General features: G+C 44.2%; 1 protein-coding gene across 2 annotated transcripts in view; it reads left to right on the forward strand.

The window, feature by feature from the left end:
• RYK (receptor like tyrosine kinase) overlaps positions 1-14,713 on the forward strand; it is a 139,938-nt gene that overhangs the window by 52,229 nt on the left and 72,996 nt on the right. For both annotated transcript variants that reach the window (XM_075861198.1, XM_075861199.1), the window contains exons 2-7: positions 3,169-3,290; positions 6,620-6,719; positions 9,052-9,186; positions 10,230-10,289; positions 10,849-10,993; positions 14,304-14,404. In XM_075861198.1, coding sequence (XP_075717313.1) covers positions 3,169-3,290; positions 6,620-6,719; positions 9,052-9,186; positions 10,230-10,289; positions 10,849-10,993; positions 14,304-14,404 — 663 coding nt within the window. The remainder of the gene's footprint in view (positions 1-3,168; positions 3,291-6,619; positions 6,720-9,051; positions 9,187-10,229; positions 10,290-10,848; positions 10,994-14,303; positions 14,405-14,713) is intronic.

Raw genomic sequence — 14,713 nt, forward strand, 5'->3', positions numbered from 1 at the left:
GTTTACCATGTGAAGCTGAAGGCCATGATTGACTATGGAAGAGCAGGGGGAAGGGCTGGAGACGAGGCTTTTATGGAAAAGATGCAAAGTGCAGGAAGGGATGTGACCGGGATGTCCTCACAGTCCTCACCATGTCTGGGCCCTCCGCTTATATGGACAGTGGCCACACATCTTCTGGAGTCTCCCTTTATTCACGTGTTAAATGAACTGTATAGTTTAGTGTAACTATATGGCAAGAGAGAGATATAGATATATATATATCTATCTATATTATGGAGCATGGTCTGTAGTATACCGTCATGTTATATTGTATATTCCTGCAGACCTGTTTTACCTCCCCCTCCCTGTCCCCATCTTGAGAAGTGATGATGACTCTGCTGGTCACGTTATGCCACATGCCAGTTTACTGGGTCTGTAAACGTGTTGAACACTGAGGAATATTTTGCCGCAAGTTCACATTCTTACCGTGGCCAAATTGACATTAGGTGTGCAGATTTTTTTCACCCCTCATTGAAAGGACTAAAATCCACAATGAATATCCGCAACATAAATTGACATTCTGCGGATTAAAAAATCTGCCCCGGAGGTGAATGAACGTGCGGAAAATATATGCTTCATGTAGATGAGACTTGGTAGAATCCATCTACGTTTCTGGTACTGTATTAGGCCCCATGCACACGACCGTATTTTCATCTATCCAGAAATACTGTCTGTAAATACGGATCCGTAGGCATCCGTATTTCATCAGTACGTACAAAAGGGTGTCCGTAAATACGGTCCGTATTTCATCCGTGTTCCATCCGTATGTACTGATCCGTAAAAAAGAGTGAAGATGCAAATGTCATCAGCATGTTGCATAGCAACGCTTTCGTAAATACGGACGGTATACGGATGCACATCCACATACCTACGGTATTTATGGAAGCTCCCATAGAATTCTATAGGAGAGTCCTTGCCGTAAATACTGACAAGAATAGGACAGGTTCTATAATTTTTTCAGCACTCAGGCCCCATGCACACGAACGTAAAAACGGCCTGTAATTACGGCCCCGTAGACTTCTATTGGCCATGGGTACCTCCCCCATATGCTTACGGGAAGGTGCCCGTGCCATTGAAAAATATAGAACAGAACATGTCCTATTTCAGGCCGTAATTACGGCACGGGCAGGACCATAGAAGTCTGAGGCTCCTGTAATTACGGGAGCGTTGCTAGGCGATGTCAGTGGATAGTCACTCCAGGGTGCTGGAAGAGTTAAACGATCGGCAGTAACTCTTTCAGCACCCTGGACAGTGACTTCCGATCACAATATAAATCAACATGTAAAAAAAAAAATAGACGTTCATACTTACCCAGAACTCCCTGCTTCTTCCTCCAGTCTGGCCTCCCGGGATGACGTTTCGGCCCATGTGACTGCTGCGGTCACAAGGACTGCCGCGTCATCCAGGGCGGTCGGGCTGGATGTTGAAAGAGGGACGCGTCACCAAGACAGCGGCCGGGTAAGTATGAATTTCTTTTACTTTTACCTCGGAAAGGGCTGCCCCTTCTCTCTATCCTGCACTGATAGAGAGAAGGGGCTTCCTATTAGTTCAGTTCAATTTTGCAGCGAAAACGTGCCCGTAAATACGGGTGACACCGGACCCGTATTTACGGGCACGGGTCCGTAAATACTGGTGCAATACAGGTCGAACACGTGTGACCAATGACCCGTATTTACGGGAAGGAAAAAATACGTTCGTGTGCATGAGGCCTAAGGCCCATCAGTAAAAGTCTGTGGCCAGTGGAAATGAATGGGTCCGTAATTACTGATGAAAAATACGGTTGTGTGCATGGAGCCGTACACTGCAGGGTTTCTGCCGGTACTTCCATACAGAGAAGCTGCATGTCATCTACCTTGTGTACAAGTACCCTGAATGTCATCACTTGCCGTACACCTATCATATATACCTTTTTATATAGTACTTGTATTTGTGTCACACTCTAACCTATAGCTGCTTGTATGGGAGAGCTGTGCACATTTATGTCTACATATAACCTACTGATAAGTGAATTATACTGTGTACTCCATGGCAATGCCGCGTGTGGTATCTGATGTGAGAGAAGCGTCTTTATTGCCGGATTCCAGTTCACCGGCCATTAGAAAAATAACTGGATTTTCCTAGATTCTATGTAGTGGTGAATTGGGTGAAATGCTTTTCTCTTGTGACGTTTATCTATTCTGGCTATGGACTAATTTGCGCATCACTGGAATGTTTTTCCCCTTACTCCGTTTCTATGATTGGGCAGATGTTGAGTGTCCTTTTGGTTCCGATGACATTATACGTGGCCGTTCTGGTTCTGATGACATTATACGTGACCGTTCTGGTTCCGATGACATTATATGTGACCGTTCTGGTTCTGATGACATTATACGTGACCGTTCTGATGACATTATACGTGACCGTTCTGATGACATTATACGTGGCCGTTCTGATGACATTATACGTGGCCGTTCTGGTTCTGATGACATTATACATGGCCGTTCTGGTTCTGATGACATTATACGTGGCCGTTCTGGTTCTGATGACATATGTGACCGTTCTGGTTCCGATGACATTATACGTGACCGTTCTGGTTCTGATGACATTATACGTGGCCGTTCTGGTTCTGATGACATTATACGTGGCCGTTCTGGTTCTGATGACATTATACGTGGCCGTTCTGGTTCTGATGACATTATACGTGGCCGTTCTGGTTCTGATGACATTATACGTGGCCGTTCTGGTTCTGATGACATATGTGGCCGTTCTGGTTCTGATGACATTATACGTGGCCGTTCTGGTTCTGATGACATTATACGTGGCCGTTCTGGTTCTGATGACATTATACGTGGCCGTTCTGGTTCTGATTACATTATACGTGACCGTTCTGGTTCTGATTACATTATACGTGACCGTTCTGATTACATTATACGTGGCCGTTCAGGTTCTGATGACATTATACGTGGCCGTCCTGGTTCTGATGACATACGTGGCCGTTCTGATGGCATTATACGTGGCCGTCCTGGTTCTGATGACCTTAAACGTGGCCGTTCTGGTGACATTATACATGACTGTTCTTGTTTTGATGACATTATATATTGTGTTTTGATGTGTAAACACTGAATCTCTCCTATTTCTTGCATTGTTTAGGACTGGATGCAGAGCTTTATTACATCAGGAACGATATCATAAATCACTATGCCCTTTCCTTTAACCTGCTCGTTCCCACTGAGACCAGCAGCCTCCACTTCAGCTGGCACGCTAAATCTAAGGTAGGTTTGTCAGTCCTTCTTTCTGTACTTCCAGCAGAACTGTCCTCCCTTTATGCTCTAAAGCTGAGATTTCAGCGAGATCCGCCAATAATCTCGTGTACGAGGGCAGCACAACATGCTCAATCCTTTGTTCCTCAGGAGATGAGCGTTTCCAGAGGTGTCTGACCACAGCTTATCTCCCTCTCTTGGCTGATCCAAGCATTCGTGTTTATGGGGGAGTGTAGGGAGATGGCGTTCAGCCACCGGCTATCTAATGCATGGCTTCTCAATATTTTTCCTACTAAACCTAGCCATTGGCTGCAGTCCATGGCAGAAAAAAGGAACAATTCTTAAAATTTGTTTCCTAAACCCAGAAGGGGTCAGTTATGTCGCTAAACCAAATATTTGTACATCCGTAAAAATGCCCGTGTAGCTTCTAATCACTTCTGTCAACATGCCTCCCCAGCTGCACCTCACCAACAACTGGGGTCACCTCCGTTTCAGAAGCGTCTAATGTGTATGATCTGCTTTATACTCAAGCGCCACATATAACGTGTACCCCTAAATAAATAAAAAAATACACACTTATTTAAAGGATAAAAATAAGATGGCGTCAAAAGTATCCCCCACTTTTCTGCTCCTTTTTAGTATGAAGTACTCCAAGATAATACGATTTGTCTGGTTACCTGCAAGGCTCAATACGTAGGCTGCGCAATCTATAGATTACTGGATCATTTTGGCCAAGATCACACACCGTTTTGATGCAGTTTTTAGTACAATTTTTGGAGCCAAGCACAGAAGAGGACACAATAACGGAGATGTTTCAGTCTTTTCTTTATACCTCTCCTTCTTTTTGGATCCACTTCTGGCTTTGGCTATAAAAAAAAAAACTGAGCCAAAAACTGCATCATAAACTTTGTGTGATCCTGGCCTTTATCAGATATTTGTAAAGGCAACTCAAGAAATCCATCCAGTGTCTCGAAACATTTTACCTGTGTATATATGGGGCAGATGTAAAATGACTGTAAGTGCAAGGTATATTCATGGTTAATCACGCAGTACAAGGTGGGAATGGAGGAATTTGCTTCTGCATAAAGAGGCCTTTCGGATTTGTAGTCTAGTTACTAGTTTTCCAAAAGGGTTAACTATAAAGCAAGATATATATATATTTCCTATATGGGATACAGATGTACTTTACTTGACTTAATTTCTCACATTGTCAAATATACTATATATGTGATGTTTTACAACAAATGTTACCAGTCCAAATAGACTATTCTATATTATAAAGCTTTACACAAGGAGATGTTGACATATCTGCATCGGTAATTTCAGGTGTTACATGGGTATTACACCAACAGAACTTGGATGGTAACCCCTATTGGTCAAATTTGGGTTTAAATTGTGTTTGTGTGTGTCACATGTTTAGTTATGATAGGAGTAAGAATCCGGCAGAGGTAAGAAATGCTATCGGGTTTTATGTATACCTGTTTTGGGATTCTCAAACAAAGAAGAATTGGCAAGATTGCTGGTTAGATATTTTTTCTGTTTGCCACATTTAGTACTAAAACTGATAAATGTTAGTGATTCAGGGAGGTCTCTGTTATAACTGCGCAGATTTGTCATTCTGAACTCTAGTTGGGTGACTAACCTATGGTTCTTATACCCAGCTTTTCCAGCTACCTTGAGGTTTTACAGACTTGACCGAGCAGAACTCCTGCTGTTCTATTCTCTGACAGATTTGGTAGAATTGCTCTGGTCTCACAATTTCTTGTTGTTTTCTACACAATGCCCCCATGTCTGACTGCTGGCAGGTCTAGACAGCTCTCCCCTAACCTATTGAAAAGCTGCATCCATCCTGAGCGGTGCGCACCTTCCCTGCTCGGGCTGCTTTGTGTTGGAGCATAGGTTCGGGGTGGCTTTGTGTTGGAGCATAGGTTCGTGATGGCTTTGTGTTGGAGCATAGGTTCGGCATGGCTTTGTGTTGGAGCATAGGTTCGGCATGGCTTTGTGTTGGAGCATAGGTTTGGGATGGCTTTGTGTTGGAGCATAGGTTTGGGATGGCTTTGTGTTGGAGCATAGGTTCGGGATGGCTTTGTGTTGGAGCATAGGTTCGGCATGGCTTTGTGTTGGAGCATAGGTTCGGCATGGCTTTGTGTTGGAGCATAGGTTCGGCATGGCTTTGTGTTGGAGCATAGGTTCGGCATGGCTTTGTGTTGGAGCATAGGTTCGGCATGGCTGTGTTGGAGCATAGGTTTGGGATGGCTTTGTGTTGGAGCATAGGTTTGGCATGGCTGTGTTGGAGCATAGGTTTGGCATGGCTGTGTTGGAGCATAGGTTTGGCATGGCTTTGTGTTGGAGCATAGGTTCGGCATGGCTTTGTGTTGGAGCATAGGTTCGGCATGGCTTTGTGTTGGAGCATAGGTTCGGCATGGCTTTGTGTTGGAGCATAGGTTTGGCATGGCTGTGTTGGAGCATAGGTTCGGCATGGCTGTGTTGGAGCATAGGTTTGGGATGGCTTTGTGTTGGAGCATAGGTTCGGCATGGCTGTGTTGGAGCATAGGTTTGGCATGGCTGTGTTGGAGCATAGGTTTGGCATGGCTGTGTTGGAGCATAGGTTTGGCATGGCTGTTTTGGAGCATATGTTTGGCATGGCTGTGTTGGAGCATAGGTTCGGCATGGCTGTGTTGGAGCATAGGTTTGGGATGGCTTTGTGTTGGAGCATAGGTTCGGCATGGCTTTGTGTTGATGGGCTTGTTCTGACATCTGGCTTATTTTATTTGACTGTTTGTTCTTATTCAGTGCGTTGCCTTTTCCTGGTGACTTTATGTTCATAGTTGTTTTGTAGCACCAGCCGAGGACACCTTTAAGAAATCCTTTTAGTCTAGACTGCAAATGTTTTAACTATGGCATGCCAGTGGAGGGTTAGGTTTACGTTTTGAGTCTTCCATTGGGGAAGATACTGAAGTTATACACCTCATTTTCTCTTTTCATTGATGTCGTCATGTTTTTGTGTTTCCCCCATTAAAGGGGCTCTTCCAGCTGATCACCCCTTGTCCATGTGCCATATTTGGCTGTGGAAATGACTTGGTATATGTTCTTAATATTCAACTTGATGAGGCTGTGACACTTCTTGAGCATCTGGTTTTGCTTGGGGTAAAGAAACTGGCCACATATGTATATCTATCTAACTAACGTAGATCCCTCCATAATAAAGTCTCTAAAGAATATCCTAATAAAAACCACAATGTAGTAACGTATGGGCACATACAATGGAAGGCGTGGATAGTTTTTGCAGACATTTTGTGCGGTTAGCTTTGATCTTTTATGATTTGTTCTTTTTTCTTCAGGTTGAGTACAAATTGGGATTTCAGGTGGACAATCCATTGGCTATGGACATACCACAGGCCAATATTTCAATGCAGGGGGATGTGCCTCGCTCCTTGTCAGGTAAATTGCCTTCTCGTTATCATTCCTGCTGCACATGGCCGACATGAAATACATATATAACAATTATTGACAGGGACTATGGAAATTCTGGTTTATTATTCTATCCACATGCATTGGGTAGAAGGAGCCTCCAATTCTTATTCTGCACAACACCACCACCACCTTGTGGTGATAATGGGTTGTTACAATTAGTATTTTTTAATCATCGCATCAAAAAATTTTTATTTTCTGTAATGCATAGAAATAATACAAATTACTATCAGCACTTCAAAGCCATTGTTTTATGATTATGTAAATCATTTGAGTTCAGAATTATGATCTTGTCATTCACATTATCTGTCCTATGCAATGTGTTGAGGCGTTAAAGTGGTTGTCCCAGAATTGGAAAATGATCACATATTTTGTGGATAGGTGATGATGTTTGGTTGCTTGGTGCCCATCTCTGGGACCCTCACCGTTCGCGAGGAAGGGGCTCCCGAAGCCCTAGATCCTCCTCACTGCACCCTCCCAGCGGGGAGCTTAAATGAAGCAGTGGTCAAGTATGCGCCTGCCGCTCCATTCAATGTCTATTAGCGCAGTACTCTGCTGTTTCCATCATTCCTGTAAACTTTCAATGGTGCGGCAGTGCGCATGCTCGACTGCCACCCCATTCACTGTCCTCACTGCACTCTAGCAGTGTGGAGGAACAGGGTATTTGGGATCCCTGTTCTTGCCATCGATGGGGGTCCAGCAATGGGGCCCCCAATAGAGCAGAAAATATCACCTATCCTGTGGACAGGTGTTAATTTTTGATTGTGCGACAACCCCTTTAAGTGGCTCTGCAGAACACATCAGTATTCTTCAACTTCATACATTATTCTCTCACAAAATTAAGAAGAAGACGAGAAATAGCCCTTATTTGTTGCAGCCGTTAAATGTTATTCCTTGTGTAATGATTTATAACATTTTCCAAAATACTTTCTGCATCAACACCTTATGGTTTAAGATCTCTGCTTCCGGTCATTGAATACTAATGTTTACTTCCAGGCTACGTTCACACTTTCCCATCCGATTTTTGTAGAAGGGAAAATCTGCCGCGTACAGTAGCAGCAAAGTGGATGAGATTTGGAAAAAAATCTCACCCTCCTCCTGCGGTCATTTTCCGCACACAAATTGAGCTGTGGTGCAGATTTTTAAATACACAGCATTTCATTCATGCTGCGGGAAGTGCACGATTTTGTTGTGGATTTTCCCCATTGAATGGGGAAGAAGAAATCCGCAATCCAATCCCATTGTTATGGATTTTGCTGTGGATTACCTCCGGCTCTACAGCCAAATCCTCAAGTCCAGGTTAGTTTTAACTTAAGTTTAGAATAAACGATTAAAACTCTATAGTCTCTTCCACTGGTGCTCCCATGACTTTGCTTCCTTCTGTACACCTGACTTCCAACGATATAATTATGACTGAAATACGTCTGGAAAATATTGACAGAACAGACGCAGCATAAAAAAAATACCAGTATTGTATCTCTATTTACATGTATTCAACACATACGTGTGAATCACGAGCTGGCATCCTATCTGTCACTACGGGTACGGGGGTAGGATTCAGTAACATACGTTTATGCAAATTTCACACCTTACAACAGCCTTGCTGAGATCTGCTTATAATCTGGCAGAAAAAAGCATGTCCGATTATGACAGTGTCCGATTATGACAGTGTTGTTTTTTTTTTGTTTTTTTTTTTGAAACCCTACATGTACATCGCACTGTACTTGGTTGCAGATTCTTGGCGCTGTTTTTGCATGGAAAACATGAACTAATAGATAACATTCAGACATGGCGTAACCGAGTGCGTGCAGCGCTCCAGCTCTGTATTCTGAGCTCTCTTCAGTCCTATACACTGAGCTTGCGAATGACGTTAGGAGCGTTTTTATGTTGTGGACATCGAGCTCTATTGTATAGGTTTCATTAGAATATATATATCCTATACAATAGACCTCTATCATGAAGTCCCACATTGCAGCCGCTATACAAATAGCCTCAAGTTGGAGCATTGCCGTCGTTATTTATACCCCGCGTTCCCTACGTAGCGATGTGGTTTCTTGACTCCTTGTATTCAGCGCTTCAGTTCATTTTGTCCTGCGGTATTGTCAAGGCTACAAATAGACACACGGAGTTGTCAATGACTTGAACTTCGTGCCCTTCAGACAATGCCAGGTTTGTGCCTATGAAGTGAGTCTCTATTTTATATCCACCTCTACACTGGCAGAATGTTTCCCTGGGTTACATCTTTAACCACGGAGCCCCTTCAGAACTGACATTAACAGTCTTCATCTATTTTACTTGGCAGTGTTCAGAGTTGATCTTTTCTGCTCTGGGAAGATGGACGTGGAGGTCGTGCTTGTCATGCAGCTCAACATAACCATCAGCTCTGCCAAAAACATCACAGTCCTTAATTTCAAACGGAGGAAAATGTGCTACAGAAGTAAGTGTGATCTAATGGGGGGATGTCACAGGCTGGCTATAGAGACGTATTCATGCTCGAGGAGGAGGGAGAGAGAGATATTTTATTTTATTTATGATGTAATCCCATAGTTTAGGTAGTAAACAAAATACAGATTTACAGACCATTCACATGATGAAAAACCAACGTATGTCCCTTAGGCTCGCTACACATCTGCGTTCAGTTTACCCGTAGGAGCTGAACCACGAAAATACCAGAAGAATTTGGATCCGTTGCATGATGGAAGCCATCAGTGCCCGACGAAATCCCGTTGACTTTAATGGGTCCTGTCGGTTCTCCGTCATGTTTTCTGTCATTTTCGTGGCATGCTGCTCTGCTTTGTTCGTTTTTTTTTTAAACTGACAATCTGTGGCGGCAGCCCCTAAAAAAAACCTCCAAAGCAGATGTGAACAGACCCATATCTTTTATTTTTACCCCTTTTTTCAAATCTTCTCACACTGTGGCGATCACAACAGAGCAGGTGGTGCTGGGAATACTGATACAAGTTATGCTGATTCTTTTCACACTAAATATGTAATTGAAACCCCCGATCTCTGGCTTCTGAGTCCAATGTGCGGTCTCACTGAATGTAGGAGCGTTCCTGTATGTAGGAGCGTACACAGCTGTCCACCGAGGCAGGACCGCACGCTGGACTCGGAAGTACAAAGTTACAGGGATTTAAGTCCACAATAAACAATTGTTATACTGGATCTGATTATATGAGAATAGATCAGAGAGATGCCAAGATAAAGGGCCCCTCATGTATTCTATAAGTTAGGCAGAAGTCTCTTATAAGATGTAATGATTTAGAATCTTCTGCCGCCTCCTCGCTTTGTGCGTGCCAGTTTCACTTCCCATCTAGGGTACGTGGTAGCATCTTCCCAGCATGGTGCCTGTATTCAGTATATACATCCTTCATGTGACTCCTATCTGAGTAAAGCGTGTGCATATCGGACAAGGATCTTCATACTAAATATGGGATGGGGTTTTCTGCAAATGTGATAACCGATTTCTTCTTTTCACAGAGATTGAACCGGAAGTGAAACCTCCAATATCTGTTGACAGAAACAGCACAAGAATTAATTGTAAGTAATCCGCCACAATAAATGAAGTGCCAAAGCCCCTGCAGCACGAAGGTACAAGGCCTAAATGTATATTTTGTAGGACTCCGGTACACAACCATATTATGGCTCTGTACAACTTCCGATATTTATATAGCATTAATATGTCACCTATAGAAATCTGTGGTCCTACTGGACCTCCACATGCCTCAGATTTCTTACAGGGACATGCAGAAGTTGTTTTTGTGTTGGATTCCATAATGAATCTGACACACAAAGTATTCTCCCCTAGAAGTATTAATTTAAGTGGGCGTGGGTATCACCTCTATAATGCGTGCGGCACGGTGGCACTATACGGTGGCGCATGGAGTGTCTGACTCCGTAGTATAGGGGACAAGCTGATTCTGTAGGTCTTCATAAAAGCTCTGTGCATACAGCTCCACCGTGTGCATGAGGCCATCAGAAATACTGTGGTAGACACATGGATAGCTGCAAATGTTCATACAACTAAAGGTATTCTAGATATATATTTTGCCTTCCCCCGATTATTTATTAAATTTTTTTTGTTTATATCTTTACACAGTTGATCCTGTAAATGTAGCCCCTACAACCTCAACCCGTGTCTTCTACATCAGTGTTGGTGTTTGCTGCGCAGTTATTTTCTTGGTGGCGATTATTCTGGCTGTGCTGCATCTACACAGCATGAAGAGAGTAGAGCTGGATGACAGGTAAGACTTTGACCAGATTTTACCTTTACCCAGTGGCAACATCTTGACAGTGTTCAGCATTATTTTTTTGTATTTTTTTTTTTTTTTTTTTTTTGTAAACCCCTACTGAAATAATCCTTTTATAATGCTACGAAGGGCATGGACACTAATTTTCTCATTACTCCTCATATTCAATCACTTGCACGATCCTGTCACCTGCACCTCAGAATCTGGCCTTTCCTTAGGCCTCTGCACACGGCCGGTAATTACAGGCACAGACGGCCGCAGACAGTCACCCACATCTGCGGGCCGTGCTCCCATTATAAAGTATGGGAACACGGTCCGTAATATAAAAAATAAAATAGGACATGCCCTATTTTTTGCGGGTGATTTTTTTTTTTTTAACCCCCGGACACCTTCCCGTAAATTTACTAGAAGTTGTCCGTAGGGCAATAGAAGTGAATGGGTCCGTACATGGCGTCTTACTGTAGAAACAAAAAAAAAAAAAACTCAGTCGCTCTGATTCACTCTCGTCTTGACTACTATAACTTATTACTAATCCGTCTTCCCCTCACTAAATTCTCCCCTCTCCAATCTATCCTGAATGCAGCAGCAATTCTCATCTTTTTGACCAAGCACTACAACAATGCCTCTACCCTGTGCCAGTCACTGCACTGGATTGCTACACCTGCACTGGTTGCCCAGTCACTTTACAATTAAATTTAAACTTATTGCTCTCACCCACAAAGCTCTCCACAGTTCTGCACCTCCTTACATCTCCTCCCTCATCTCTGTCTACCACCCTAACAATGCTCTACGTTTTGCCAACTATCTTAGATTAACATCATCCATAATCCGAACCTCCCACTCCTGTCTCCCAAGATTTTTCTTGTGCTGCACCAGTCCTCTGGAATGCACTACCCAAGACAATCAGAATCATTCCCAACATCCACAGTTTTAAGCATACCCTGAAAACACCTTTTAAGTCTGGTCCAGGGCCGGGTACTGACTCTGCCGTCATGGCTCCTCCAGGAGTGGAATCCCTGGCCAGAGTCTTGCCAGGGATTCTGCTTCTAGACGAAGCACAGTCTATAAGGCGGCGTAACTACCGCTGTAGCAACCAAAACGACTTGCACAGGGCCCGTGGCATGAGGAGGCCCGTGCCGCCCGCTGTCACTGGCCCCCCATGCCCAGTGGCCCCGCTAGCAGCAGCTATGGCTGCTACTGTGGTAGAGCGACGCCACATTTAATAGTATCTGCGTCCTTAAGACAGTTTCTGTTGAATGCTATGGCCGAGCAGGGAGGTATCTCCTTGCTCTTCCATTTACTACGCTACAGACTCCCAGGCAGAGTGCTAGTAGCTACTAGCGCTCTGCCCGGAGCTCTGGGGAAGCCCCAGGCGCCACTGTCCGTATAGGGACAGTGATGTCCGGGAAGAGAGACTGAGTCCCAGGAAGAGCGTTAGAAGCGGCTCTGCTCCGGGACGCTGTCTCTGGAAGCTCCTGATATTTCTGTCCATATATGGACAGTGATGTCAGGAGCAGTCCCAGGCAGAGTGCTAATAGCGCTCTGCCTTTGAATTTGGCTCTGGGGTTGCTCCTGACATCCCTATTCATACATGGACAGTGATGTCAAGGGCTTCCCCACAGCCTGAGTACCGGAGCAGACTTTACTAGCGCTCTGCCCGGGACTTCAGCTCTGCTCCGGACATCACTTTCCATATATGGGCAGTGCTGTCAGGAGCAGAGCAGGAGTCCCAGGCAGAGTGCTAATCGTGCTCTGCCCGGGACTATGGCTCTGGGGTTGCCTCTGACAACACTGTCCATTGCAGAGAGCACTAAATTTATGTGGGTACGAACTGTGGGCCTAATGTCTATATAGGGGCACAAAGAAGTTTTCTGCCATTTTACTGCCACTGTGAGTTCCCCCGCAAAGGGGCCCACCAAGTCTGTGTTGCTCAAGGGCCCCCACAAACCTGGAGCCAGCCCTGGTCAGGTCTAGAACATTCCCTAATCTGACTTCTTTCCCTGGCTCCCCTTTTACATTAATCATCAGAACCTGACCCCCCTCATTAAGCAGTATCCCCCACACTCCATGAAGCCTAATACACTTCATACTGAACAAGCATATTTTACATTTTGTCTCGCCCCTATTTCCTCATAGATTGTAAGCTCTTGCGAGCAGGCTCCTCACCCCTCCTTGCTTGAATTTCTAGTTTTGTCACTGTAATGTCTGATATTGTCTGTACATGTTCCCTTTGAACTGTAAACTGCTGGGTAATATGTTGGCGCTGTATAAAGAAGATTATGATTAATGAATTGCTTGCTATTGTAAAATAAATAAATAAATCAAGCTGACATTTGGGCCCTCGACAATCAGAAATGCTTCATGTTTACTCTCAGATACTTTTTTTATTTTTTTTGAAAGATTAGAAAAGAAACAGTACTTTTTAAACCGGATGCCATCCTGTCCTGTTATCATTGACTTCTATTGTACAAGGAACTGGATCCGTCTAGATCCTGTTCTTAAAATGTATCCGGGCTGTTTGGATCCGTCCTGTTGCATCCAGTTTTAATGGTAAACTTGCCCAAATAAAGAAAAAAGAACTGTACCTTTTTAACAGGATGCACAAACTTTGTGTGGACCTAGCCCATCGTACACACAATTGACAAGAAGGAGGAGGCTCCGTTAGGGGCCGCCGTCACAGATTCGTCAGACGTTACCGGAAACGATAGAGAAGCATGCTGCGCTATTGTTTCTGGTAAAGCCACGGACACCCCGACGGAAAGCCGACTTGACCAATTAAAGTCAATGGGTTCAGTCGGCCACCGGTCGTATCTGTGTTGCAACGGAAACGTTGCATCCGGCGTTCCCTTGTCCTGTTCCTCTGACAGGGCAGAACCATGGAATAACCAACGCAGATGTGAACAGGGCCTTAGTCCAGGCAGGGAAGTGTCTCTGGTCAGGATGTCAGGTTCTCCATAACTTTAAAATGGCTGACGCTGCCTGTCCTCCGTTACCTTACAGAGGGCAGCTCTGGGGCACACAATGCTGCTCTAGTGAAATAGCTTTATAGTAATTGTGAAGAGCATCATTCTCTTATCAGTACTCTTGAAATATCATGTAAAACAAACGTCCGAGGTACAGGTGCATATAACATGGGTGTGATGGTCCTGTTATATAATACAATGTGTCAATGATATATTTTACAGGCTGGAGGCTCCAGCAGCACTGCAGAAGTTTATAAGATTTGCTGAACTCCTTTTATAAAAATGCAGTGATTCTGAAGTGTCTGTGGGACTGATCTTGTGTTGGTATTTTTTACTTTTAGTATGAGTGACAGCGGCAGCTCCCAGGGACTCTCTCAGCCGTCAACCCAGACAACGCAGTACCTACGAGCGGACACCCCGAACAACGCCACACCCGTCACCAGTAAGAGTTTTAACCATCTTCTATTCAGTCTGCGCTTCCCACATAGGTCACATATTAATATGTATATAATACTATCGCTGGTCAGTCAACTAAGAAGACTTGCATGTCTGTTGCTGCTGATAGTTTTTGTCATGGCTCTTAAACGGGCACTCCACTTCTATACAGACCTACCTCACTCTAAGGGTATGTTCACACACACTGTTTTCAGGCGTATTTCGGGCCATAAACGTCCCGAAAAACTAGCTGAAAAAAACGGAAGCAGAACGCCTCCAAACATCTGCCCATTGATTTCAATGGGAAATACAGTGT

This window comes from Rhinoderma darwinii, chromosome 4, assembly GCF_050947455.1.
Source record: "Rhinoderma darwinii isolate aRhiDar2 chromosome 4, aRhiDar2.hap1, whole genome shotgun sequence".
NCBI lineage: Eukaryota > Metazoa > Chordata > Amphibia > Anura > Rhinodermatidae > Rhinoderma > Rhinoderma darwinii.